The sequence below is a fragment of the Rhinolophus sinicus genome, linkage group LG17 (assembly GCF_036562045.2).
Source record: "Rhinolophus sinicus isolate RSC01 linkage group LG17, ASM3656204v1, whole genome shotgun sequence".
NCBI lineage: Eukaryota > Metazoa > Chordata > Mammalia > Chiroptera > Rhinolophidae > Rhinolophus > Rhinolophus sinicus.
The window spans coordinates 17,918,781-17,944,505 of NC_133766.1; the positions used below are offsets into that span (position 1 = coordinate 17,918,781).

The 25,725-nt window shown below is 42.0% G+C and overlaps 2 protein-coding genes across 10 annotated transcripts in view; both read right to left on the minus strand.

Moving 5' to 3' along the window:
* TRAF5 (TNF receptor associated factor 5) overlaps positions 1-7,969 on the minus strand; it is a 44,683-nt gene extending 36,714 nt beyond the window's left edge. For 2 of the 5 annotated variants that reach the window (XM_019738106.2, XM_074322000.1), the window contains exons 1-2: positions 7,822-7,963; positions 3,154-3,333 (exon numbers count right to left, since the gene is read on the minus strand). The gene's annotated coding sequence lies outside the window, so the exon portion shown is untranslated. Of the gene's footprint in view, positions 1-3,153; positions 3,334-4,742; positions 4,759-7,821 lie in introns of those variants that run through there. The other 3 variants (XM_074321999.1, XM_019738107.2, XM_074322001.1) reach the window with 3 other exon arrangements.
* A 10,582-nt stretch (positions 7,970-18,551) lies between these two features.
* The window catches only part of RCOR3 (REST corepressor 3), a 50,451-nt gene continuing 43,277 nt past the window's right edge, over positions 18,552-25,725 (minus strand). For 3 of the 5 annotated variants that reach the window (XM_074322419.1, XM_074322418.1, XM_074322422.1), the window contains exons 11-12: positions 21,660-21,901; positions 18,552-21,190 (exon numbers count right to left, since the gene is read on the minus strand). In XM_074322419.1, coding sequence (XP_074178520.1) covers positions 20,846-21,190; positions 21,660-21,901 — 587 coding nt within the window. In that variant the 3' untranslated portion in view covers positions 18,552-20,845. The remainder of the gene's footprint in view (positions 21,191-21,659; positions 21,902-25,725) is intronic. The other 2 variants (XM_074322421.1, XM_074322420.1) reach the window with 1 other exon arrangement.

Genomic DNA, 25,725 nt, shown 5'->3' on the forward strand with positions numbered 1-25,725 from the left:
CATTACCCTTCCGGTTCCAAGTCTCTCACCTGCCCACGTCTCCAGGGTCATCTGTGAGCTCCACCCTTTATCCCCCAGCGTCTCTGGTCTTTCCGCCTTTCCTCCTGAGTGCAGAACCTTCCCTCCTTATATCCCTTACCCTAAGGCTGGTCTCCCTTTGCTCATGCTGTGATCTCTGCTGGAAATTTCCTCTCCCCACTTCTCTGAGCTAAACTCATCCAAGCCCAGCTAAAGTATTACATATTCAGCTAAGCCTTCGCATGCCTTCTCAGCCAGCTTAGGTTCTTCTTTCTCTTTACATGTTCTTTTGTCACCCTGTACTTCTCTTTCATAGCCCTTATCATGATTAAAATTCATTTTTGTATAATTATCTGTTCAATATTAATCTGTACCAGCAAGCAGAAGACAGAGCTGGGACTGTGTTTGTCTTTTTCAAGGTGCTGGCACAGAGCAAGCACTCAAATATTTGAGTAAAATAGTAGCTGTCACCGTGGGTGCCTGCAATGGGCTGGAGGCTGTGGTGAGGAGGTTTGCGTGGGTTGTTCTACTTATTCGACACAGCAACCCAGGGCGGTACGGATACCAGTTTTATTATTTGTGTTCACGTTTTACAGATTGAATCTGGATGCTCAGGGGAATTGCGTCTTGTGTTCGTGGTAACGAAGCTGGTAAATGCTGGCTAAGGCTTCACTCTCAGGCTTGTCTCCCATCCAAGCCACTATATCGACCACCCTCTGCAGGCCCCGTGCTGCTCACTCACTCACTGCCTTAGACTCAGTGGGGCTCAGCCCAGAGAGGTGGGTGGAATGACACACTACGTCATCTCATTCGTGCTCGGTGCTCGCGGTCACCTTTGAGGTCCACACACAAGAATTACAATTCCCCTTTTCCACAGGAGGGAGGAAAATGGAGTTTGAGGGGTTCAAAGTATCACCTAGCAGTAAGTGGCCATGCTGAGCTGGAGCCTAGGTCTTCTGGCTCCTTGTCTGGGGCGATTTTCTCCACGGCATCACCAGTTAGGCTCTGACAGGTGGGGTTATGCAGGGAAGCTGTGCAGAGAAGAGCTCACAGAGCAGGACTGAGGCAGGGCCCTGGCTGATGTCTGGGAAGGTGGTTTGGGGCAGCTTCCTCTAAGGATTAGGGTGGCTCACTGTGCCTTAACTGTCTGCAAACAGTTGTGGCTTATGCTGACCACCTGTCTGTCTTCTGGAAGTCTGGAATTTTGGTATATGTTAGGCAGAGGGTGTCTGTGAGCCCTCCTCGATAAGAACCCTGGGCACCGAGTCTCTAATGAGCTTCCCTGGTTGACAACATTTCCCACGTGTTGTCACAATTCAGTGCTGGAGGGATGAAGCAAGAATTAAGTCACCTATGTGACTTCACTGGGGGAGGACTCTTCGAAGGTTCCACCTGGTTTATTCTAGATGTCGCCCCATGTGCCTGTTCCCTTTGCTGATTTTGCTTTGAGGCCTTTCCCTCTCATAAATCATCCATGTATGCCAAATGCGGGAGCCTGTGAACCCTCCCAGCAAAGCATCACACCTGGGCATGGTCGTAGCGACCCTCAACACTGAAGCCTTCCTAATTAGAGACTCATTTTGAGTTTTCTTTGAAAGGGGTGAAAGGGGCATGAATTAGTGGCCTAAAACAGGAGGTATTCTAGGCAGGGGAAATAGTGTGAAGAAAGCTAAGAATAGGTAAGTCAGGTGTGGAAAGCTCTACCGCTGTTTGATGTAAACAGAGTTGCTGCTGAGAAAATCGAGCATTACAGTTACGAGGTGGAATAGGCAGGGGCTAGAGAAGTCAAACCCGTTAGAAAGATGCAATGTTGGTGAAGTGAATCACTTGAAGTCAGACATGTGGAATTGTTGGTATGAAGGGAAGATGGAAAGAATTTAGTGTCTGGCTGCCCGTAGCTAATACGTGGCATTGGACTTTTCTATGAAACGTCCGGGGAGTGCTATTGAGAGGTTGAAGCAACATCCCAAATTATTAGTTTTTCAAATAAACCACCTCAATATAAGGAAATCAATCTGCTCCAAAATAATCTACTTCCCATTTATTTAAGGCAGGTACCAACTGCTTCCTTTATCCCTTAGAAACGCCTTTGCCCACAGTCCAATATTCCCCGCCATCCGTCCTGTCCTCGCCTCGTCATTCCGTAGGAGGGCTTCCTGGAATAAGTTGGTCAACCACTTCTTTTATTCTGCATCTACTTAACACGTAAGCCTTCACTTTATATTATTTTGCCTTTAACCCAGGAGTCATGGTAAGTTTTCCCAGGTTGCATCCTAGGTCCTCACCCAGCCTCTTTCTCAGATGCCTAACGTCATGAAGGCAGAAGGGGCGCTTTCATGACCTGCTTCACTTCACCCCATCCACCTGCCTCCATCTAGGGCCCCTCTAGGGAGGCTCAGACACAGGCTCCTGTGCCCAGCCATCCCCCTCAGTAAGGGCGGATGGAAAGGGCTCGCTCTGGCTGCCAGCTTTACATCAAGCCAGCCTCACTCCTCATCCTGCTGTGACTTCACAGTTGGATACCACTCGAGTAATTGCTCCGCTCCTGGTGATGAAGCTAATGCCTGTCTTTTGTGCCCCAAACCCATTTTATTTCTTCTGTTTGGTCCCTGTTTTGCCTCCCTGCCCAGTGCTATTCTTCCTCCAAGGCTGCACTGCTCTGACGACAAGTCATTCTAAAGACTAGAATCCTGCCCCTGAAACCTGCCCCTTGGGGCCAGGCTTCCATTATCGGAGGCTGCCCGCTCTCTCTGTCCTCCGCCTGCTGAGGGCTTGTCCCAGCATCTCCCCACCATGCCCTGCCCCATCCCAGCTCACCCACTCGGGCCCCTGAGGTCTGCCTGGTCTATAGATTGTAAAGCGACAGCCACAGGCTAGTTTAAATGATGGTCTACCCTGGCACGTGGCAGTTCTTTTGCTCAGCAGTTTTTAATTTAAATTCCAGTGCCTTTCGGCCAGACACACATTTTCAACCTCCCCCAGAGACCCTACAACTCCCTATTAATGCTCTCAAACACAAGGAAGAAGAAAACCAGCTTTACTGAGTACCCACCAAACACCAGGGCTCTGTGTACATACTGGCTCATTTACCACTTCCAGCAACCCCACGTGGGCAAGATTACTGTCTCTACTTACCGGTGGGAATACGGAAGTTCACAGAACTTGGGCAAGTTGTCCAGATCATACAACCACTACCAGCAAGTCATAAATCCAGAATGAAACCCCGGCCTGCCAGATTCTGAAGTCCACACTATTTCCACACGGCATTAGTGAAAACAGTAGGTCTCCATCAGGCTATGCATTAAGGAGGCCCCTCTGCATCAATGTGGGAGAGAAAAGAGAAAGAAAGAAAAGGAAAGCGAGTGAACGCACAATTCAGGTAGCACAGCCAAGAGGCCGGGCGCACGTGAACTCAGGTAGCAACCCTGGTGATAGAGTGGCCGGGGGCAGCCAGGCCAGGGGCGCCCGAGGGTGAGCACTGATCTCTGCACAGGTTAGGAGAACAGAGGAAGAGGTGGCTCAGGACCAGTATCTAAGGGGCTCCTGAACTATCACGGGGAAGATTCTGTGTATCAGAAATCAAACTGGCCAAGAAGGGAGCTGGGTGGGAGACGTGATCAGCCCTTTCTTCAGAGTGTTGGTTAAGCTTTGGGAGCAGAGGGGAACTCTAGGGAGAGGAGCATAGGGAAGAGCAAGCCAGCTGAGGACCCAGCCCCACACAGGCACTTGCAGGGCAGGAGGACAAGAGTTCGAGGTCAAGTAAGGGAGCCTCAGTGGGGACGGTGTGGCCCCCTCCACGGAGATGGCAACAGCTGCAGAGCCCGCTGGCGACAGCAGGATTAGCAGGCCCCGGAAGCCTTCAAAGGGTGGTCTGAGCAATGCAGCAGGTGTACAGCATTGATGGGAGACATGGGAGACGACAGCACAAGTGCAAGTGCTGGCGAGTCTTCCAGAAGCGTGTCGGTGAAAGGAGAGGAGAGGGGCTGGGGAAGCATGGGGTCTTCTCATTTAACAGAGACTGGGCATGTGGGGGAGCGAAGGAGTCAGTGGTAAGACGGCAACGGAGGGAACTGTCTCTGAGGGAGGAGAGAGCTGAATCAGGCGTGTAGGGGGAAAGGTACTCTGTCGTGGAGCAGGAGAGCACCTTTTCCTTGATAGAAAAAAAACACACAACAAAAAGCTGTGAGGGATATTCAGGGATGCTCTGAATCTGTGAGGAGGGAAGTAATGGAGAACATGACAAAACAGGAGGCCTGGGGATCTGCTGAAAGTAAGTGAGATGGGTACCCCTTCCCACATACCCCAGGAGGTGCACCCACTGGCTCTGTCATCTAACACTGGCCCTACAAGCACATTTGGATGTACCTGTTCTTGCTTCAGTGCAATCTGAGCACCACCCCCTGCCTCCAGGTAACAACATGCAGAATGAACTCATCACTGTCACTGCTAGTGGAGTTTGCAGCTTTCTATCAGGACTGATGAGTATTTTCACATTTGTTTCCTCCTTGGTCCTCCAGCCCACTTCCTTACAAGACAGGGCTGCCGGGGGCCATCTAGGTCAACTGATGTCTAACCCTCCAAATAAAGCTGTCCACTGGGCAAAGCAACAAACTAATTGGGACCCAACCTTGGCCTCGGCAGTGGTAGAAGCCTGCCAGCCCCGGGAATGGCTTCTGTCCCATGGCATGTTCCCCTCTATCCCCAGCATACATACAGATACCCACCTGCTACACTCTTCTAGAGTGAAAGCTGCTGCCCGAGAGGAATCGCAGAAAAAGCCACCACCTGAGCAGGAAAACCTCCTCGGAGACTGCATTGGCCACTGCTCCCCCTTTCCCTGGCCTATCAGCTCTTAAAGAACCCTGGTGAGTGACACAGGTGTCAGGCAGCTTTTGATGAATGCCTTTCTGGTTCCCTCATTCTCCTCTTGCCCAGAATCCGGCTTCCTTCAGCCAAAATACTATGAGAAGAGCACAGGAATTGGAATCAGCAGACTTGGGCCGGGGTCCTGGCAGGTCCCTATGCGAGATCTTTCAAGTCACTTCTGACCCAGTTTGCAACCAGGTAAAGTGGACGGAATAGCACTTGCATCTCCCTTCTCTCAGGGAGGCAGTGAGAAGTTCATCAGGTGAGACAGGCTATCTGAAAAGGCTACAGTGCTATTCTGATTTCTGGGATCTAAGCAAGTCCTGCAGCAGCTCAGCTCCTCTCCCCAGAGCCGCACCCAGCACACGTTCCCAGCCATCAGTTCCTGGCAGCTCAGAGCCCATGGGAGACACATCTCAAATAAATTCAGTGCAAACATTTGTTTCGGCCTCCTCTATGCCAGATTCCAGGATAAACAGGAACACATACACAACTTGTCCTGAGTGCACCCAGCTGGCTAGAGCTAACAGGGTGGGCGACTGTTCATGCGGTGCCCAGGGCCGCTGACAGGAGAGTGTGCTCCGTGTGGGAGCAGACCATACACGCATTATCAGAGTCTGGGTCCCCTTGCTGACCCCTGAAATTGAAGAGAAGTTAAGCAGATTTAACGCTCTAAGAAAGCAGGATGTGGGGCTTGGAGCAGAGAACCAGAGACTTTGCAGAGGCAGGCCTGGCCTGGCAGCGGAGCCTAAAGGGTTATTACACTCTCCGTGCTGCACCCTCACCATCTGAAAGATGTGGAGACTACTACTACTTTGGCCTGATTCACAGGGATATCACAGAGGACAAAATGAGAACATAATGGCAAGAGCAATGAGAAAATGCTTTAAAAGGGAAAAAGCTTTACAAACAAGGGATTACCATTTTTTCTTCAGGGTCCTTCCCAGTGAAGCTAAAATGACCATGAAGGTCTGTTTGTCTAAATGCTGACAAGCATTTCCCAAGGCTAACCTAACGGCACTGATTCAGGCATCTAGCTCCCACCGTCTGCAAATCATCTCTACTGAACTATCTCAGTTGCTACAGTTAGTAATTCCAGTGCATGGGGCCCCATCTCTTTTCCATATTCTTTCCACAGCCCTGCCACCCGTGGCCAGTGGGCACGCAGGTGATGCTCGCTGACAGATGGAAACACTGCCCATTCTATCCCCACTGTCAAAGACCTCAGCCCAGAGGACCTGAGAAAGTCACCTGAGAAAGTCTCCTCCCCTCAGGCAGGACTTCCAGAGGTTGGCTCAGACAGGAGACTTTCTCCTGTCTCTGTCCAGGATCCAGGAAGGGGAACCCAGGATCTGAGAGCCCCTAATCTAGAGTTCAAAACAACATAATAACAAAAACAACAACAAAAACCTTTATAGAGATTAGACATTTTCTGCTTCCATCACACAGCCATCTTTCTTGCACTAATTTCTCTCTCTCTCTCTCTCTCTCTGTCTTCCTCCCTTCCTCCCTCCCTCTCTGTCAAATTAAAGTAGCGGGTGGGAGTGTTTAGATGATAAGGTTTTCACCCAAACCATCAACTGTGCCAACACCCCTGTCTTTGGCTGTGTGTATAAGGCAGAGCTGGAGGCTGGCTGCACTCTGGATTTGAGAAGTCCTACCCAGCCTTTCGCTGCCTAAAATTATCTCTCACACACCCAGAACTGTTCCATTCCCAGAAGCACTTGAACCGATTTCTTTGTCTTCCACAGCCCTTTTAAAATGCAAATATGTCTGAAGGAAGGAACTAAGGGTATATTCTACTGGCCCTGGCCCAGTTCCCACACAGCGCTTGTGCCCAATAAATATTCACTGAATTAAATCGGTTACTAGATGCCTGCCCTCACAGGAAACGGGTCAGAGCCCAGGGCAGAGGAGGGAGGGGTGTCAGGGGGCAGCCTAGGCAGGGAGCCATGCCCCATTTCACCAACCTCACGCTGGCGTAGAGCAGGCCTGCCTGTCACAGAGAGATAACTGAGTTCCGATGAAAGTAAATCTGAAATAGCCAAATATGGAAACTATGCAGGAGGCGGGCAGAACCAGCCAAGGAGGTCTGGCCAGTGGGGTTAGCAGCAAGAGCGCGGCCCCAGTGTTCACTGATCAGTCTCACAACTGCCAAACCCTTGCCAAGCCGAGCGGTAACAACAGGGAGGCAATTTAGTGTGGAGAACCCAGATGGCAGCAATTCTCTAGGTGTCCCCGGGCAACTCATTTCACCTGAGTCTCGGTTTCCTTCAACTCCTTTGGGCGGAGAGGGGGTGAGGGTGGAGGGAGAGTGTTGCATGTCTGTCTAAACGAGCTCGCTTAACCGAACAGTTTCTGGAGGTTTCCATTCATTCCAACATTAAAGTTTCATTCTAGAGCGCTCAGGTTGGAAAGTCTTGCAAAAGTGGAGGCGGTGCCTAAGGGTATGGAGAGGGAGCCGGGGGTTTGCAGTGCGGGCGTGGGGGGCACGCCGGAAAGTGCTCACCCACCTGTGCACCCCAACCTGAACCTGGCCCCTCCGGTCCACAACCGCGCTCTGGAGTAGCTCTCCAGGCCGGGACCCCTCCTCTGCTAAGCAAGCCCCGAGCTCAGCTGCCCCCCATACCGCACTCGCTCGCCCGCATCAGCGGCCACAGCCCCGCCGTCTTTCCCCACCCCTGGGTCAGGCCCCGCCGCTGCCCTGTGCCTTCCGCCCGCGCCCGCCCCCGGGGGTCTGGGGCTCTCCCCGGTTCCATCAATCCAGCGCCTGGCGCGGGGAGGGGGCTGTGGGGCTCACGCCGCCGCTGCGCTTTCGGTTTCCCAGTAAACGGGACGAGCCGAAAAACGATCCTGGGCCCCCTCACTCCAGCCCTACAGCCGAAGGGCTTCATCCCCGCGGCGCGGCCGCCCCGACGGCGACCTGCCGAGACTCACGTGTGGCTGGGCGCGCGGGGCTCCGCCGGCGCCGCTCCCCAGGCGCTGGGCTCTTTTGGGCAGCAGCCCGCGGCGGCGAGGCGGGGGCGAGGCTGTCAGTCCCGGAGCCCAGAACACAGCCCCGTCCCGCTCGGAGAGGAGGAGGGGCGGGCCCGCGACCGGGGGGCGGGGCCTGGGGCGGAGCCCGGGGCGGGGACCAGGGGCGCAGTCCCGGGGAGGGAGGGGCGCAGGACCCCGGGACTGTAAGGTGTTGGACGGGAGGCTCAGAGACAGTTACCTGAGCAGTTAGAACTTTAATCCACCTTCGCTGGCATCATTAGTACCTACGAATAAAATCATCGCTGATTTCCCTCAAGTGCGTTTGAACTGTATACATTTTACCCTTCGACCAGGGATAACGAGGTTCGGGCAATTCTTGCATGTTTTCATCGTTAGCCAAGGTCTGAGAACAGATCAATCCTTCCCCACCTTCCTTCACAGTGGTGCAAATACCGCTACATACAGCACTACAACTACTTCTCCTCCGCAGTCGTACAAATTTGCCAGCCCTCCTCCTCGCTGTTGGCTCAATCCCTTAGGATTGCAGAGCTTGCTGTTGTACCAAGGGCTTTCCAAACATCTCTTTCGATTTTCAAAACAAACTTGTGAAGTAGGCCTGGTCATCCCCATTTTACAGATGAGCTAGCTGAGGCCCAGAGAAGTGACATGAAGTGATGTGCTGAAAGCTAGACTCTCAGCAAGTGTTATAGCTACAATCTGAATGCGGGTCTCCCGACTCCTAAACATAGGACTGTTTCTTACATGACTTCTCTCCGTGAGCATGTGGTCTGAATGATGTTTGTAGTCCGTATAAATTTCCTTTGTGAAGATTGCTGATGCCTAAAGAGCATGGACTTTGGAATGAAATGGACCAGAATTTCAATTCTAGCTCCTCCACTTTCTGTTTGGCAACCGTGGGAAAGCTACCTAACTGCCTCGCGCTTCAATTAGTCACCAGCAAAAGGGGGGGCGTTAATGATGTGCAGGACTCAGATATGCTTCGCAGCCAGGCAGAAAACACAGGAGGGAGGTGGAGGTATGTATTTATGCAGGAGGGGGAAGGCCACTGGTGACTCAAGACCATGTGTCGGGTCGTGGGAGCAGCCAGACTTGGTGCCAGCCTGTCCTCACCTGGTCTCTTATTTTTCAACAAGAGCTGAAAATCTGGTGAGCCAGATTAACTACTCCATGCCGAAATGGGGCCTGTGAGATGATTTGGGGACACTAAACCCACCTCACAATCCTGTGAGAATTAGATGAGATAACGTTCCTGTACTCCTGACACAGAGCAGGTACTCCAAAAACCGTAGTATCTTTCCCTGTTCTTCCACACAGTACATCTCTTATGGCTACCGACTTCCTCCTCCCTTCTCATTACCGCCCCCTTCCACCCCCCAGCATTGTATTAACTATACAGCAAGTCAATCAATATGTCTTGTAAAGGTATATCTCCTTTCAGTTGAAACAGGAAGGTAGCATCATCTACGCAGGTATGCTGAAGCCCTCGGTACTGTCACTGACTGGGATACACTTGTCTCTCCCCACGCATCTTCCCATCAACTGAATAAAGCAGTCAACTTGTTCCAAGAATGATATCCGAGCTTGAAATACAATGGAATCAGATGCTGGGAAAGATAGTGAATCATAGCGCTGGGAAGTAGGAATCACATGACTCCAGCTCTAGGAGTCTAAGTAAAAAGGTAGAGGAATTTTAAATGGCTGTTAGTTGGAAGTAAAGAACATTTTCCCAGTTCCCCTCCCCTTGTAAATCCCAGAATCCTGGGCAGAGGGTCTAAAATAATACAGACCGTGGGATCTAGCCTAGTCTGATGGAGGAGACATGATCCTTTTCCTCAAGGATCTTGAAGGTAGATGGGAAGGACAGAATACACTCATAAATGTACATACAAAACAAACAAATACTTGCAGATGATGTCTTATACGCCAGGTACTGTGCTCAAGCTTTATGCATATCAACCCATTTAATCATCAGCCCTATTTTATAGATAGGCTATAAGAAAAAACATCTCTTGGACAATTTGCCCAGAATTGCAAAAGTCTTAGTTTGGGAGAGGTGGTATTTGAAACTGGGAAGTCTGGTTCTGGAGTTTTTAGCCACTATGCCACCCTGCCCCTCAAAGAAATGGTTGGTGTGAATTCAAACAAAACAACTTTAAGAAGGACACAAATTTTATCACTTAGTGTTCTCAAAATATTTTCAATATATAAACAGAGTCTAGTCTTGAAACTAAATTCATCTACGAAAATAACAACAGGATTGGACTATACATTAAATTTTTACATAGACTAAAAGGGCTAAACTTTTTAGCTGTTTCTTCTAAGCACCTTAAGATTACTCCCTGACTTCAAGAAAGACATGGCTTTTAGCTGTTTAATTGGCTGGATAAATTGAAAGGGTTGTCAATGGGTGTCAATTAAGAGAGAGAGCCGATGGAAAGAGGAGGGTGCCATCTACTGGAATAGTAAGTAGATGGATGCATTGTACTTCCTCAGGCTGCTGCTCAGTGACAAGACTGATCAACGTAGTGGGTTCTTCCAGCAGGGCTAAAGGTCATATCTTCCATCACCTAGAGATCAGTGAGATCTGACAAGGAGGAAAAATCCTCTCCTTGGGCCTTATATTGTGCCTGTAACTTCCATTGCAAGTCACAATGGAAAGTCTTTGCCCGTAATGGAAAATGTGACAGAGCAGCAAACCACTCTCAGGGAAAAAGCAAAACCTCAGGGTCCTGAGCACTAAGGAGCAGAATGCTCCCTTGCTCGCTAAGTAAGTCCTGCATTGAGCAGTGAATGAATGAATGCCTATGGGTTTTCTATATTTAATTTTTTTTTTTTTAAAGATTTTATTGGGGAAGGGGGACAGGACTTTATTGGGGAACAGTGTGTACTTCCAGGCCTTTTTTCCAAGTCAAGTTGTTGTCCTTTCAATCTCAGTTGTGGAGGGTGCTGTTCAGCTTCAAGTTGTTGTTCTTTCAGTCTTAGTTGTGGAGGGCGCAGCTCAGCTCCAGGTCCAGTTGCCATTGCTAGTTGCAGGGGGCAGAGCCCACCATCCCTTGCGGGAGTCGAGGAATTGAACTGGCAACCTTGTGGTTGAGAGCCCACTGGCCCATGTGGGAATCGAACCGGCAGCCTTCGGAGTTAGGAGCACGGAGCTCTAACCGCCTGAGCCACCGGGCCAGCCTATATTTAATTTCTTGACCCAGTGATATGCGGTCTCTCTGCTTTCATCAAATAACCCCAGCTCTGCCTGTTAGTGTGCTGAGCTCCACAAGAAGAGAGGCAGGGAGTGCTGGAGGCGGGGGCTTCTCCCAGGACTGATGCAATTAAAAAACAAAACAAAACAAAAAACCCTTTTTCAAAGACTCTTTTTCAAAAGCTACACCTATTGTCTTTATTCATTCATTCACCTACTGAAGGACGTCTTGGTTGCTTTCACATTTTGGGAATTAGGAATAAAGCTGCTATAAACATTCGTGTGCAGGTTATGGTGTGGACATATATCTCCTATATATGTGTACCCAGCAGCTGCTCTTTCAGCTTAGGAGCTCAAGAAAGACTGTGTTTCTTTGGTCCTACTTGCTTCATTCTGTTGTTATCTATTTTGTGTAGGCTCAGTACTAACTTGAAAAAAATCAGACTTATGCTGTACCTGTGGCCATATTCTGTATTTGTTCCAGGAGGTTCTCACTCAATACACACACTCACTCCTCCTATTCTCTGTTCATGGTTTGATTGCCTTTTTGTTGGAGAAATGAGATTTTTATTATTTTAAAATTAGACCTGCCATTTTCATTTGTATCACTTGGCTAAATGTGGAATCTGTCCATTTTGACAGTTCCTTTAATAAGATTCACACAAGCAATTTCCATCAGTATTTGGAAGACATTTTAACATATTTATTCTGCATAGTCACTGTAAGGCATTAAAATATAGGTTTTAAGGTTATTATTTAGCCATGGGAACGATGAAATAAAATTTGATAGGCACAATTTGTTTTGTTAGACTTTGTAATAAGTTAGTAACAAAGAAAACCATTTATTTGTTATTTCTTCTTTTTGAGATTTTAAACAATGCTCTTATAACCCTGGTTAGCTATATCCTCCATTTCACAGAAAACAGGACAGAAAGAAAGGCATAAGCAAAGGAAGGGCTTAGCCTAAAAAAACCCTGACAAATAAAGTTCAAATGTTTTCGACTTCAAAGACATCTGTGTTCCACGACCTTGCCCCTCTGTCCTGAGAATTCCCACGTGATATTCTACAGGCACAAGGAGGGCTTCTCATTATGGTTCCCCATCTGGGGCTGCTGCATTCTTTCATATAACTTTTGTTTCATACTTTTCCCTTTTTAGAACAACTTTGCTGTTATACTTTCAATACCATTAAATTCACCCAATCAGTGAATTTTACTAAATGTAGCAGTTATGCAGCCATAACCACAATGAAATGTTAGAACAAATCCATCACCCCTTCTGTCCTTTTACAGTCAACCCCCACTCCCAGCCCTGGACTCAGCCCTGTTCCTATAGTTTTGCATTTCCTAGAAAATGTATGTAAATAAATATGCAGTATTTTGTGTCACCTAGCACAATGTTTTTGAGGTTCATCCATTTTGTTGCGTGCATCAGTACTTCTGTTTTATTGCTGCCTAGATGCCATTGTATGGATACACCACATTTTGTTTCTCCACCGACCAGCTAATAGACATTTGGGCTATTATAAATAATGCTGCTATGAACATTTGAATACAAGTTTTTGTGTGGACATACATTTTCATCTCTTCAGGTAGATAAATAGGAGTAAAATTACTGGGTCTTCTTGTACATGTACATTTAATTTGTTAAAATCTGTCAGTTTTCCAAAGTGGCTGTATCACTGTATCATATTACATTTCTGCCAGCCATATGAGAGGCCTCTAGTTTCTTCAAATCCCTGAAAACTGTTGGTATCATCAGTCATTTTAATATCAGGCATTCTAGTGGGTGTTAATAGGTACTTCGTTGTGGCTTTACTTTGCATTTCCCTTATGACTAATGATGTGACATCTTTCCAAGCACACACTTGCCATTTGCATATCTTTGGCAAATGTCTACCCAAATCTTCTGCCTATTTAAAATTTTTTTGTCCTCTTATTATTTTGACTTGTGAGATTTCTTATTATTGAGTTCTATGAGTTCATTATATATTCTGGATACAAATCTTTTATCAGATATGTTTGGCAAATGTTTTCTCCTGGTCAATGACTGGCTCTTTTTATTTTCTTAGTTGCATCTTTTGAAAAGATCTTTTTAAATCTTCATAAAATCCAATTTATAATTTTTTTTCTATTATGGAATGCTTTTGGTGACATATTTTTTCCCTATTTTCTTCCAGAAGTTTATGAAGTTTATAGTTTTAGTTCTGACATCTAATCCTATGATCTATTTCAAGTTAATTTCTGCGCATGGTATGAAGTAAAAATTTTTTAAAACGCAGATATCCTGCCCTTTCTGCTATTGATTTTACCTTGTCACCATCATTGAAAATCAATTAACCATATATGTGTGAGTATATTTATTCTGTTCCACTGATCAATATGTCCATCCTTTCACCAATATCACACTGCCTTCATTAATGTAACTTTATAACAAGTATGGAAATTAGTGTAGGTCACCCAACTTTGTACTTTTTTGGTAAAATTGTTTTAGCTATTCTAAGATTCAAGTTGGCATTTTTTTAAAATGAAGTTTTATTGACATATAGCCATGCCTGCTCATGTATGTATTTTCTATGACTGTGAACTACATTGGTAAAGATGAGTAGTTGCAACAGAGACTATGTGGACTGCAAAGACTTAAATACCTACTATCTGGCCATTTATAAGAAAAGTTTGCTGGCTCCTGGTCTACGTCCTTTGCATTACCATATAAATTTTGGAATTAGCTTGTCAATTTGTACCCAAAAAGCCTGCTAAGATTTGGATAAAGACTGGATTGAATCTGTAAATCAAGTTGAGCAGAATTGCCATCTTAACAATATTAAGTCTTCCAATCAGTGAAAATGGTATATGCCTCCATTTATTTAGGTCTACTTTAATTTTGTTTCAGCAATCTTTTATAAATTTCAGTGAACACATCCTCACATTTTGTTAAATGTGTTCTGAAATTTTATTCTTTTGGATACTATTGTGACTAAAATTGTTTTCTTAATTCTATTTTCAGATGATTCATTGCTACTACATAAAAATACAATCAATTTTATATTTATCTTGTATCTTGTGACCTTCTTAAACTCATTGTTGTAGTTGGTTTTCAGTTTTTTATTAGTTTTTTACACACAACTTCATGTCATATACAAATAAAGACAATTCTTGTTCTTCCTTTCCAATTTCTATGTCTTTCTTTTTCTTTCCTTATTGCATTGGCTAGAGTCTCCAGTAAAATGTTGAATAGAAGTAGTGAGAGCAGATACCTTACCTTGGTTTCAGTTCTAGGGGAAAGCATTCAGTTAAGGGTTTTTGTGGAAGCCCTTTGTCAGGTTGAGGAAGTTCCTTTGTATTTCTAGTTTCCTGAGGGCTTTTATCATGAAGCGATGTTGGATTTTGTCAAATGTCTTTTTTGTGTCTATTGACATGATCATACAGCCGTTGCCCGTTACTTTAGTAATATGATGTATTGCAATGATTCTCAACTGTGGGTGTTGTTGCTCCATGGAGGACACGGGGACATTTGGTAATGGCCAGAAACATTTTTGATTGTCAAACTGGGGGTGGGGGAGAGGATGCTACTGGTATCTGCTGCTATACATCCTACAGTAAACAACAAAGAATTATCTAGTGCAGAATGTCAATAGTGGTTTGAGGTTGAGAAACCCCTGATGTTACATTGATTTTTGAATGTTAAACCAAACTTGCTCTCCTGGGATAAACACCATTGGGTTATGTTGGGCAATCTTTTGTTGGATGTTGCTGGATTTTATTTGCTAATATTTTGTTAAGGATTTTTGGATCTCTGTTCATTAGGGATATTAGTCTGAAATTTTTAAATTTTCCTTTGGCTTTGAATCAGAGTAATAATGCTCTTATAAAATGGGTAGGGAAATGTTCTTTCCTCCTCTATTTTCTGAAAGTTTGTGTAGGCTTGGTATTACTTAAGGGTTTGAAAGAATTTTCACCAGTAAAGCTATCTGGCCCAAGGCTTGTCTATGTGTGATTTTAAGTTACAAATTCAATTTCTTTACTTGATTCAGATTTTCTCTTTTTGAGACAGTTTTGGTAAGAATTTGCCTATTTCATAAACATTTCCAAATTTCTTGGCATAAAGTGTTCATAATATTCCTTTACAAATTCTTTTCATTTCTGTAGGTTATGTAATGATGACCCCTCTCCCAGTCTAGATTTTAATAATTTACACACTCTTTTTCTTGATCTAACACATTTTCTAACAAAATCTCAGTTTTGTAGATCTTTTCAAGAAGCAAATCCTAGCTTCAGTGATTTTTCTCTATTGTTTTCCTGTTATCTTTTTTATTTATTTCAACTATAATCTTTATTTCCTCTCTTCTGTTTGCTTTGTTGGGTTTACTCTTTTCTTTCTAGCTGTTAGGTCTTTCTTTCTAATATAAATGTTTAAAGCTATAAATTTTCTTCTAAGCATAGCTTTGCTGCATCCAATAGGTTTTTATATACTGTTTTCACTTATGTTCATTCAGTTCATTATATTTTCTAATTTCTCCTGTAATTTATTTTCTGACTTATATCACATTTAGAAATGTTGCTTAATTTCCAAACATTTGGAAATTTTCCAGATTTCTGTTGCTGATTTGTAATCCCATTGTACTCGGAGAACATATCTAGATTTGAATACTTTTCCATTTGTTAAAACTTATTTATGGCACAGAATATGGTCTATTTTGGAAACATTTCATGTGCACATGAAAAGAATACTTATTCTGCAGTTGTTGGGTGGAATGAGCTATAATTTTCAATTAGGTAAATGTAGCTGAACTGTGTTGTTCAAGTGTTCTATATTCTTATTCATTTTTGGTTTTCATGTTCTATTGACTATTGAGATGGGTATTGCAATCACTGACTTTAATGGCAGATTTGCATATTTCTTCTTGCAGTTCTGTCAGGAATCCTCTTGATGAATTGGCACCTTTGTCATTATTAAATGACCATCTTTATCTTTGATAACATTCTTTGCTTTGAAATCTTGTCCATCACTAATTTAGTCACTTAAACTTTTGTTAAGATGGTGGTATATGTTATCCATTGTATGTTTTCTATTCTGTATAACAAATTACCCTAAACCTTACCAGTGCAAAATGCTCATTATTTCTATTTCTGTGGTGTTAAGAAATCTGAGTACAGCTTAGCTGAGCTCTCTGCCTCATGGTCTCTCATAGGCTGCAATCAAGGTAGCTGGGCTCTAGTCATCTCAAGGGCCAACTGGGGAAGGATCCATTTCCAAGCACACGTTTGTTGGCAGGACTCAGTTCCTAGCAGGTTGTTATTCTGAGGTCCTGAGTCCTTTGCTGGTTGTTGGTAGGGGGCTGGCCTCAGATCCCTGCGACATGGGCCTCTCCAACATGGCAGCTTGCTTCAAGGCAGGCAAGCAGAGAAGGGAAGTCTATTAGCAAAACAGAAGTTACGATCTTTTAACCTAACCACAGAGGTAACATCCCATCATCCTTGCTGTACTGTACTGGTTCGAAGCATGTCCTTGCTCCAGCCCACAAAGGGCATGAGTACCAGGAAGCAAGTGCTCCATATCTCCTCTAACTTGAGGTTGTTATGGGATCCTTCCGAGAATGTTGGTGTTCTTTTGCCTTTATGGAGTTGGGAGATTGCTTAATTCTGTGGTTTTGTCATAAATCTGTCTCTATCTGCTGGTGGCATCTCCCCCAGCTATCCAGAACTAAGGATTATTATTTTTTATTTCTTGTCATTTCAGTAAGATTTTGGTAGGGAAGAAAAACTGAGGTACAGCGAGGTGAAGTAACTTGCTCAGTGACGCTGGAAGAGTCATCACGGTAGAGGGAGCACTCTTGTATATATAAGCCAAGCGATGCGACCCTCAATGATTGATTGTTTTTAAACTCCCTTTTGGAAAGGGCACAGCATGTGAACAAAAACGCTCTTGGGAATAAAGGCCTCTTGAAGCCAAATCCTGCCAATTCTGAAAGCTGTTCTGGGCAGTAAGCTAGATACCTCAAGAGGTACCTTGTATTATTCACGGTCTTCTTAAGTTATTGGTAATTGTACCCTCCCCCAGATGCATGAATACATTCTGGTTATAGGAATCGTAAGAAAAACAAAAATGTGTAAGATTAAATCACACCAAATGAAAATTTAACCTTTCTTTAAAAAACCCAGAGAAATGTAACATTCTGGGAGATTAACATTTATGCTTAGAGTGTAGACTGCTCCTAGACCTCTCCACTTTTCATTCCCAGCACCTTTTCCTTAGACACTCTGCTCACCCAAACGCCAGCTTTAGGATTCTAAAGTTTAAGTTACCACATGTAAAGACCCGTTCCCCTATCAACAGACAATAGTCTACCTTAAATCTGGTAACGACAATTTGCAAACATGCCAATCCAACATTTTTCCTCCCTTAGGTATACAGGACTTTTGAGCAGAAAACAAGCAGGTAAGGCTACATGGCCTTTTAGACACAAACTCACACATCCAGTATTCCTGTTGATGTTTTACTCCCAAACACTACTGTTACTAAAATTTATTGCTGAACATTCCTTTAGCAAGGCAGTAGTAGTTATGATATTTAAACTATTAGGTTGTAAGTGACCTACTTTTTGCTAAGAGAAAGCAGTTTATGTATTCCCATAAATGTCAGAAAATGAGGTAGTTTCTTATATAGACATTTTCTAATACAGTATGGTTTCTCAAACTTGATTCTTGGATTCTTTCTGTATTCACTTATTTTGTTACCTTCTTATGAATGATTATCTATAATAAATGTCTAAGTTAAAAAACTAATACACATTTTAGTTTTCCTTACGTTTCCTATAATCAGAATGTATTTATCCTTCACTTGGGGAAGCATCAACAAAAAGATCCTGCTTTGAGTTCTAAGTCAGATTCTTCTTTCTGAGGAGACTTTGATACCCCTATGTTGGATGATCAAGTTATTAATACTTATGGGTAACATATTCTTTGGATAGGAAGAAGCATTAAAATACATTTAATAACTAAACTTGATACTGTAACCAAAGTACTTACATTAATATTTTTTAAAATCAGGAGTTATACTTTTTTGCTTGCTCCCTACGCCTATTCCTAAAAAGAATGTAGGCCTATATTAAGACAGAATTTTACATTCTTTCATCTTTATTTTACATTATATTTTACTCGGTTGTAAGATTAAGATTTTTATCATAACTTGCCTTTTCCTCTATCCATACTACACTGGAATTAAACTACAGAAAAATATTTGTTCATTAATATTACCAGGTATATCAACAGTGTAATTTATTTTTAGTTACGTAATGAAAAAAAACACTTGGGTGTAGAGTTTTCAAAAATAATACTCTTGAAATTAATGAAATGGTCGTTAAAACATTTCTAGATTTTGTTGTTTTATAAAAACAAACCCAATATTTAGAATTTCACAGTGAAGAGGTCCTAAATTCCTCATTAACATGAAATTATATAAAAATAGAAGACATAGACATCTTTAACTCTTTAATCCTTTAAGCAGCAAGCATTATCACTCTTCCAGGCCAAACACTGCTTAAACAAAAAAGAAAAATAATGACGTGCAAAATATTTACAAAATATGCAAAGCACACAATAAAGACATCTCACTATATACATGTGTCATATTACTAATGAAGCTAAGATTTTCCTACTGTGTGCTCTAGTGTATGTAAATCAAATTACAGCACATCCCTCAGATATGGCACCTTGGCTCACGGCTGGGATAGATTTTAAATCAATCACAATATATTTCACAGCTGGACAGATGCTGGTGCCGACCAACTTGACTGACGTATCCCATACTGTATACTGAAGGTCTACTGACAAGAGACAAGACAGTAAAAGCTGTATAGTATGCACATATGCAAGACAATCTAAGTACATTAAAAAATGCTTTATATATTTTTAAGATAGAACTAACTGTCCCCCGTGATTTTAAAGTAAAAATAAGTATAAATTCTTGAATACTTAAGTATTTTAAATCATATTTTATCTGGTTACAATCTAGGGGCAGGAACTATTGAAGATGATCCAATGAGAATGACAGACACATCCTGGGAAAAGTTTTAGATTATGCCAGAATTTAAAGTCCTTGTGGATTGTAGTCTAAACCACAAAATTAAAACTAATCAGTGGATTTAAGTCCATAGCTCTTTAAGGCTTTACAGCCACTGGTAGGGACTATTTTCCCAATAATATGGGACTATAAGACCTCTCAGAACATCTATTACCGGTAGGTCCTTAGATGTTGACCATTTCATGAAGTAGTTCTAAATGTGATGAGACTATGAATGTGCAAACATTTTGCCTTAAGTTCCACTAGTACAGCAATCTAAGCGATCTGTCCCTTTGCACACGTCATGATTCCAATATGAAATCACTGTTATCAAAAATATTAGTAACACATCGTTGAAATACTATCACTTGTAAAATATTCTTTGTAGGTGCCTAATGATTATGTGTTGAATTAAGAAGACTTGAATTTTTTTTGTTTCTTTATAAAAAGGGGTCTCAGCATTTTAGGTTAACAGCACAATTGTGACAATATACTGATACATCTTTAGATAACACAGAACAAATTCTTAAATTTATTTTATAAAATAATGTTGATGATTTAACCCTAAACCAAATCCAGCCACACAGATCGGCTGCAAGGAATACACAAATGTACCCAAATAATACAATAGAGATTTATCAAGAAATCATCCTTTATATTAAATGCAGACCATATTAATAAGTATGAGGGCAATTTTAAGTTCAGAACCTAAACACAAACAGGGCATTGTAAATAAATGCTTCCATAACCACTATCTCCACATAACTGACAAAATATAATTCTAAAGTCCCCAAATGTAGGCAACTACGAGTTAAAAGCAGATAGCATTTAGAAACATTAAAAAAAAAGAGAGAAATCAAAATTAACTCCCATTTTCAAGGAACTTAAAGACATCACACTTTAACAAATTAAGTCCTCATTCATACGTAAAATTATTATTCCAATCCTCTAGTTACTGACAGATAATGGGTCAATGACCTTTAAGCAAGGACTTTGCACTAGGACCCTAAACTGTATGTTAAACAGTTAGCGGGTCCAGTACATTCTTTGTGGTTTCATATAATTGCTTTGCAATTGATTAAATTGCTTTCTTTCAAAGGAATATATTAATATTCCTTTAGAAAAAAAAAGCAAGATTGTTTTTGAAAAAAGGGATATGCAGCTATAATTTCTTAAATATGCATTAAATGAACATACGTCAAAATCTGAAATGCAGGTTATTTATTCTTGCACTCCTAACATAGGAAAATGTTAAAATTAAATTAAAGAAAAAGAGAAAAAGTCAAACATCCTTAACTTAAGAAATTTAAGGAGTTTTCCCAATTCCTAAGTCAATATTCCTGTACTAAGAGCCTTGACTATGAAAAGGAAGGAATATAAAGAATCTCAAGAAAATAAATACAGTAAAAACAAAACAAAAAACCCTTGGTATATAGAATACTTAATCTTTTTTTTTTTTTTTCCTTTTATGAGATCATGTCGCTGAACATATACTCTAGAAAGGAGGCCAACTGTAGGCTTTTTGTCGTGTAACATCTCAGATGCGTGAACTAAAAAATTTCTTAGACATCCACTTATGCTAGCCCACTGCCACAGAACTAGTTCGCAGCCTCAGTATGTAGGAAGATTAGTCTTTCCTCTCTTGCCTCAGTCAGATGAGCACTGGTAATAATGGAGGGTGAAGTTACTGCAACTCTGTCCGATTTAATTTTAGTGCAGTGAGGACTGTGAATCTGTCTGAATTCCGATAAGTGACGGTGGCTGCTGACCACCAACCGTGGACAACACGGGTCTTGGGTTTAGGCGGGGTGGCATAGAGTTAGCAGGGCGAATGAGAGGTGGTGGAGGCTGATTTAGAGTTGGCCGGGGCTGGATGAACCGAGCCTGCTGCTGGAGTGGAGGAGGCTGCCGGTGAAGAGCAGGGGCAGCAGGCAGTGTTGGACGAAGAAGTGGTGGAGGCTGGTTCAGAGTGGCAATGGGGGCTGTTGGTGTTGGAGTGGATGATGGGGCAGGAGGTGATGGACCCAGAGTCCGAGGAGCCTGTGGGGTCTGTGCCTAGAGGTGAGGAAACAAAAATACACGCATGAGATGATTGTTCCTAATGAACTTAACACAATATAGTTTGGGCTGTCACAGGAAAAACAAAACAAATCAAAACAAAACAAAAACATAACACCAGTATTTTTTGGAAGCACAAGCTTCTTTTATTTTAAACAAAACAAAACAAAAAAAACCAAAAACCGAAAAAGCAACGAAGCTACCAAACAGGCATCTTTATTAGTAAACAGCTTAACACTGGAAATAAAAATAAGACTATGAAAGAACAATACACTCTCCATTCTTCTAGGATCAGAACTTAGCATGTCCTATGACTTAGGAGTCACGAGAGATGCACCACTGAGTAGTGTATTGTCGACCTTTCATGCTCATTTGGCTCGTCCTCTGACAAGTTAACCTTACAGGACACCACACGAAATGGTGATTCCTCGACTCATATTAGCTCAAATTCCATACACAAACACACCTCCTCTTCTTCATCAGTGCTCTTCCCTGATGGCACATTAGAAGCACTTTTTGTCTCCTCCCCTAAAGTAGAAGCATCACCATTAGAAGCCTGGGTTCCTTGTTCTGCTTCCCACTCCTGCAATACCTCCTCTAAGTTAAACCGACGCCTGTAGTTTACAAAGAAGTTCTTCACTTGGCCAACAGTCTTGTTGCCAATTACATCTGCAATAGCTTGAAAATCTTTACCATATTTTCGGACACCTGGAAGGCAAAGTAAATAATACACCTGGTGAAGGATCAGTGAGGAGAGCTGTGTGTACTATACATCATGCACACACACAAGATACCAGCAATGAAAATCCTTTCTGATAAACTCTGCTCATTTCTCAATTCTGAGATAGAGGCTAAGGTATCGGGGTCCCAGATGAAAACACTCAATTATGTCATTTCATGGAGCCAGCCACTTGCCTTCAACTGAACAATCAGAAACTTACCATTTTTTACATACTCAGTTATTTTCTCCAATCCTCTCTTGAACTCTCAAATACAGTCCACTTATTGTAAAGCATTGAATTCTTTGTTCCATCCTCAATTCCATATTCATTTATTTCCCTAGTAGCCAGTCACCTAAATTTGAGCAACACCGTTTATAAACAAAACAGGATGGGAATGAGCCATCTCTTTTATCCCCTCAATGGACTGAGTGAGTAGCCTTAGGGTCCCCCATTAAGAAAAGCATTATCATTTTGGTTTTAATACCAACTTCAACATGATTACTTGCTATCTCACCAGGGTACTGACGAATAGAAATAAGAATTTAAAACATAAAAAGCAGGAGAATCATCACAATCTGATGGACAAAAAATGGGGAGCTATTTTTCAGAGTTAGTTGCATATCTGAAGGATTCCTAGCTATGCTTTACAGACTTAGAATAAGGTTACAGTAGTGACTATTAGTAGGGCACTTGTGCTTATCACTACCTTCAATTTAAGAAGGACTGTACATTCAGTCACTGGAGAAACTAACTTTTCATTACGGAAATTTTATTATAATGAAGGATAATATTTGACTTAAGAACTTGAGATAGTCAATCATGCTACAAAATTTAAAGTGACTATATAATCAGATAGATAATTATTTGCTCTTAAGAGAATTCTAAAAGAAGTTCATTGACACATTCTAAAAAGAGATGCACTTAAAATACAGAAGTTGTCAAAATTTTTGATTTTACAATTTAATAACTGCTTTTAAAAAAATACCAGCAAACAATAACTCATTACTCAAGAGATGAGAACTGAGGAAAAAAAACACTGATGCCTATGATGTAACGTGTGTAAGCAGCCAGAAATACGGGGGTTGAAATAAACTTAGCATGCAGACAGTCACAGAGGACAGAGTAATATAAGGGTGTGTTAATACCCCAGTAGAAAGGCTAGATATATTCTTACTGATACCTATCGGTGTTACCCAATTATCTGAAAGCACCGTTATATGACATAATTCCTGTTTTTAAATTCTGCCCTTATTTTAATATCAAGGACTTGGGAATAAGTATCTCTTGCTATATTCAACTAGCTGAGCTTGACTCAGTGCATTTAGGGGGAGGTCTGACATTATTAAGCTATAACTATATCTCATTTTTAATACAGAGTTTTGGGTATGTCAACTATGCTCATCTGCTCTGTTCTCACAGGGACAGACATATGCATAACAATAAAGTAATAATGATATTCAAAGATTATTTACAATATTTTAGCAACATAATGAATTTATATTCTCTTAAAATCCATGAACTAATTTCCAGTTTGAACTTCATAACTGAGTATAAATTCTAATCATGACTAGGTTCCACTGAGAGTTTATTTGGCAATAAAAATTCAAGGTTATATTTCATATTTGGAGTTACTGCTACATATGTAAGTACCTCTCTACTACTTACACTTTGGAAAACAGTAACTCATTTGGGATCACTGCACTGAAAAATAACTAATTAGAAATTAGATGCAGTGTTCTACCAGGATACTAATTTTCACAAGGAATATTTAATTTACATTCTAGAAATGACCAAACCTACTGAATACATAAATTTAGAAATGAAAACCTTAAATAAATCTAGCATTAGATCTTCTGTATTCCTAGCAAGAAATCACAGTAAGACTAATGCTGACTCTCAGTCTGAAGATATTACAACCCTCAGAACACCTATTTGTTTAGCAAAATATATTCTAAAACCTACCACTAAGTTTTCCCCACATCTGATTCCATTATATAACTGTCTCCTCTTCCTCTGACTCTATTCTTTTTGATCTTCCACTTTATTTTCTCTAGCTTAGTGGACTTCACCTCGCCACCGACTGTTGTGTTTCCAGAATTACAGACCATCAAACGAAAGCTACTTCCTACAGGAGCTTTAGTTTTTCCCACTTTGGATTTCAAGGACTTTTTCCAAGTCACCTAGGGATGTTTATTATTAACTCTTGTACGATCGTTTTGTATTAACTACTGTGCCACATCTTAAGGCTCAGACCACTGCAGACTTCTCTAGTCTGGTTGAGGATCCCAGTCCGGTCCTAAGACAGGCGGGCTCAGATATAATGTCCTCGGCCTGCCATGTGCCTGGGCAGGGTCTGCACAGGAGCGAGGGCTCCTTGGCAGTCTTCTGTGGACAACAGCAGTCTCATCTGCTTGCCCCAGTGTGTTGTGATAAATTTCCTAATTTTCTCTGTTTGCCCCAATGTGAAAAGGTTGGGAAGCATGGTCCTATGGAATACCAATCGGCACCAGCATTATTACAATGCTGAGTACATCGGAAGTGCTCAGGAAATATGACTGATTCTTCTCCATAGGCTTCATTCTGTTTTTCATTTTCAAACAACAAGAGTCATACATGGCTGACTTCTTTATCACTTTCACGTTCTCAATAATGCTTGCTGCTCCACAGTGTATTTTGATTAGAAGGTGGAATGCTTAAGCTCTACTGTGGCTGGTAACTCATCAAACTGTAGTAAACACCACTGAAGATTTACTGGCACTGCTCCTTTAGAAGAATCCCCAGCTAGGCTTCTGGAGGACAACATAAGCAGGGGTAGCAATGCTGAGCAACTAACTTGAACAACATATGACAAGAGAGCTCCTTTAGTTCCAACTTGTACCTGGGGGAAGGATGGTCCATTTTTTTTTTTCATAGTTTATAATAAATAAGGCCATCTGATTGCTTTATCATAAAAGGAATTAAATCTTCTCTCTCCCTGAGAAGATGTAAAAGGCGAAGGTCCATTTGAACCATGGTTTTAAATTAAACTTCTCACCTTCAGGTCTGGAGGTCAGTTTTCAAAGGTTAGTGGAATAAAACTTCAGAGAACCCTGGAAGAGGTAAATTGTAAATTTCCCAGGGAGAGAAAAAATTGTTTTCAGTCAAATTTCTAAATTTCATTTGAAAGCTACAATGAAATAACTTGGCCTCCTGTGCTGGCAGATGATACCTTATAGTCTTTAATATAACATATACTTTTAATGTTTTGTTTGGGAATTAACATAAACTATACCTCATTAGGATATTGTGTTATCATTACAGTTTTGAAAGTCCACATTTTCCAATCAGTATTCTATATTACCCAACAAAAAACATGCATGCATATTTTTGAGCTTTGGCTAGTAAGACAGTAACTTGAGGAGCATTTGTAACATGGTGTTTCCCAATTCTGGATGTGGAATTTATATAGACTTTTTTTTCCTAGATAGATGGGATATCATAAATCTGCTTTGGTATAGGGGGGAAAAAAAAGCTAAAACACTACAGTGGAAACTGCTTTGAGGTAGTAAAATTTGGAGGGATATTTTTTTCCTGTTTCCTACAGCAAAATTTCTTAAATTGAGCATGTACTTAGTATAATTGGGAAATGTTAATTTTTTAAAAAAAATCTATCTTTGAAATAAGAACATAGTAACATCTAGAAACTCCACAGATGTGGTTCTTTCCTATTAATAAAAGATTAATTTTAGACTCTATTTGGGAACATGCATTTCTTTCCTCCTTCTGTAAATCTCTTCTAGAATTTGTGTCAAAGAAAGTAAAAAGATATCA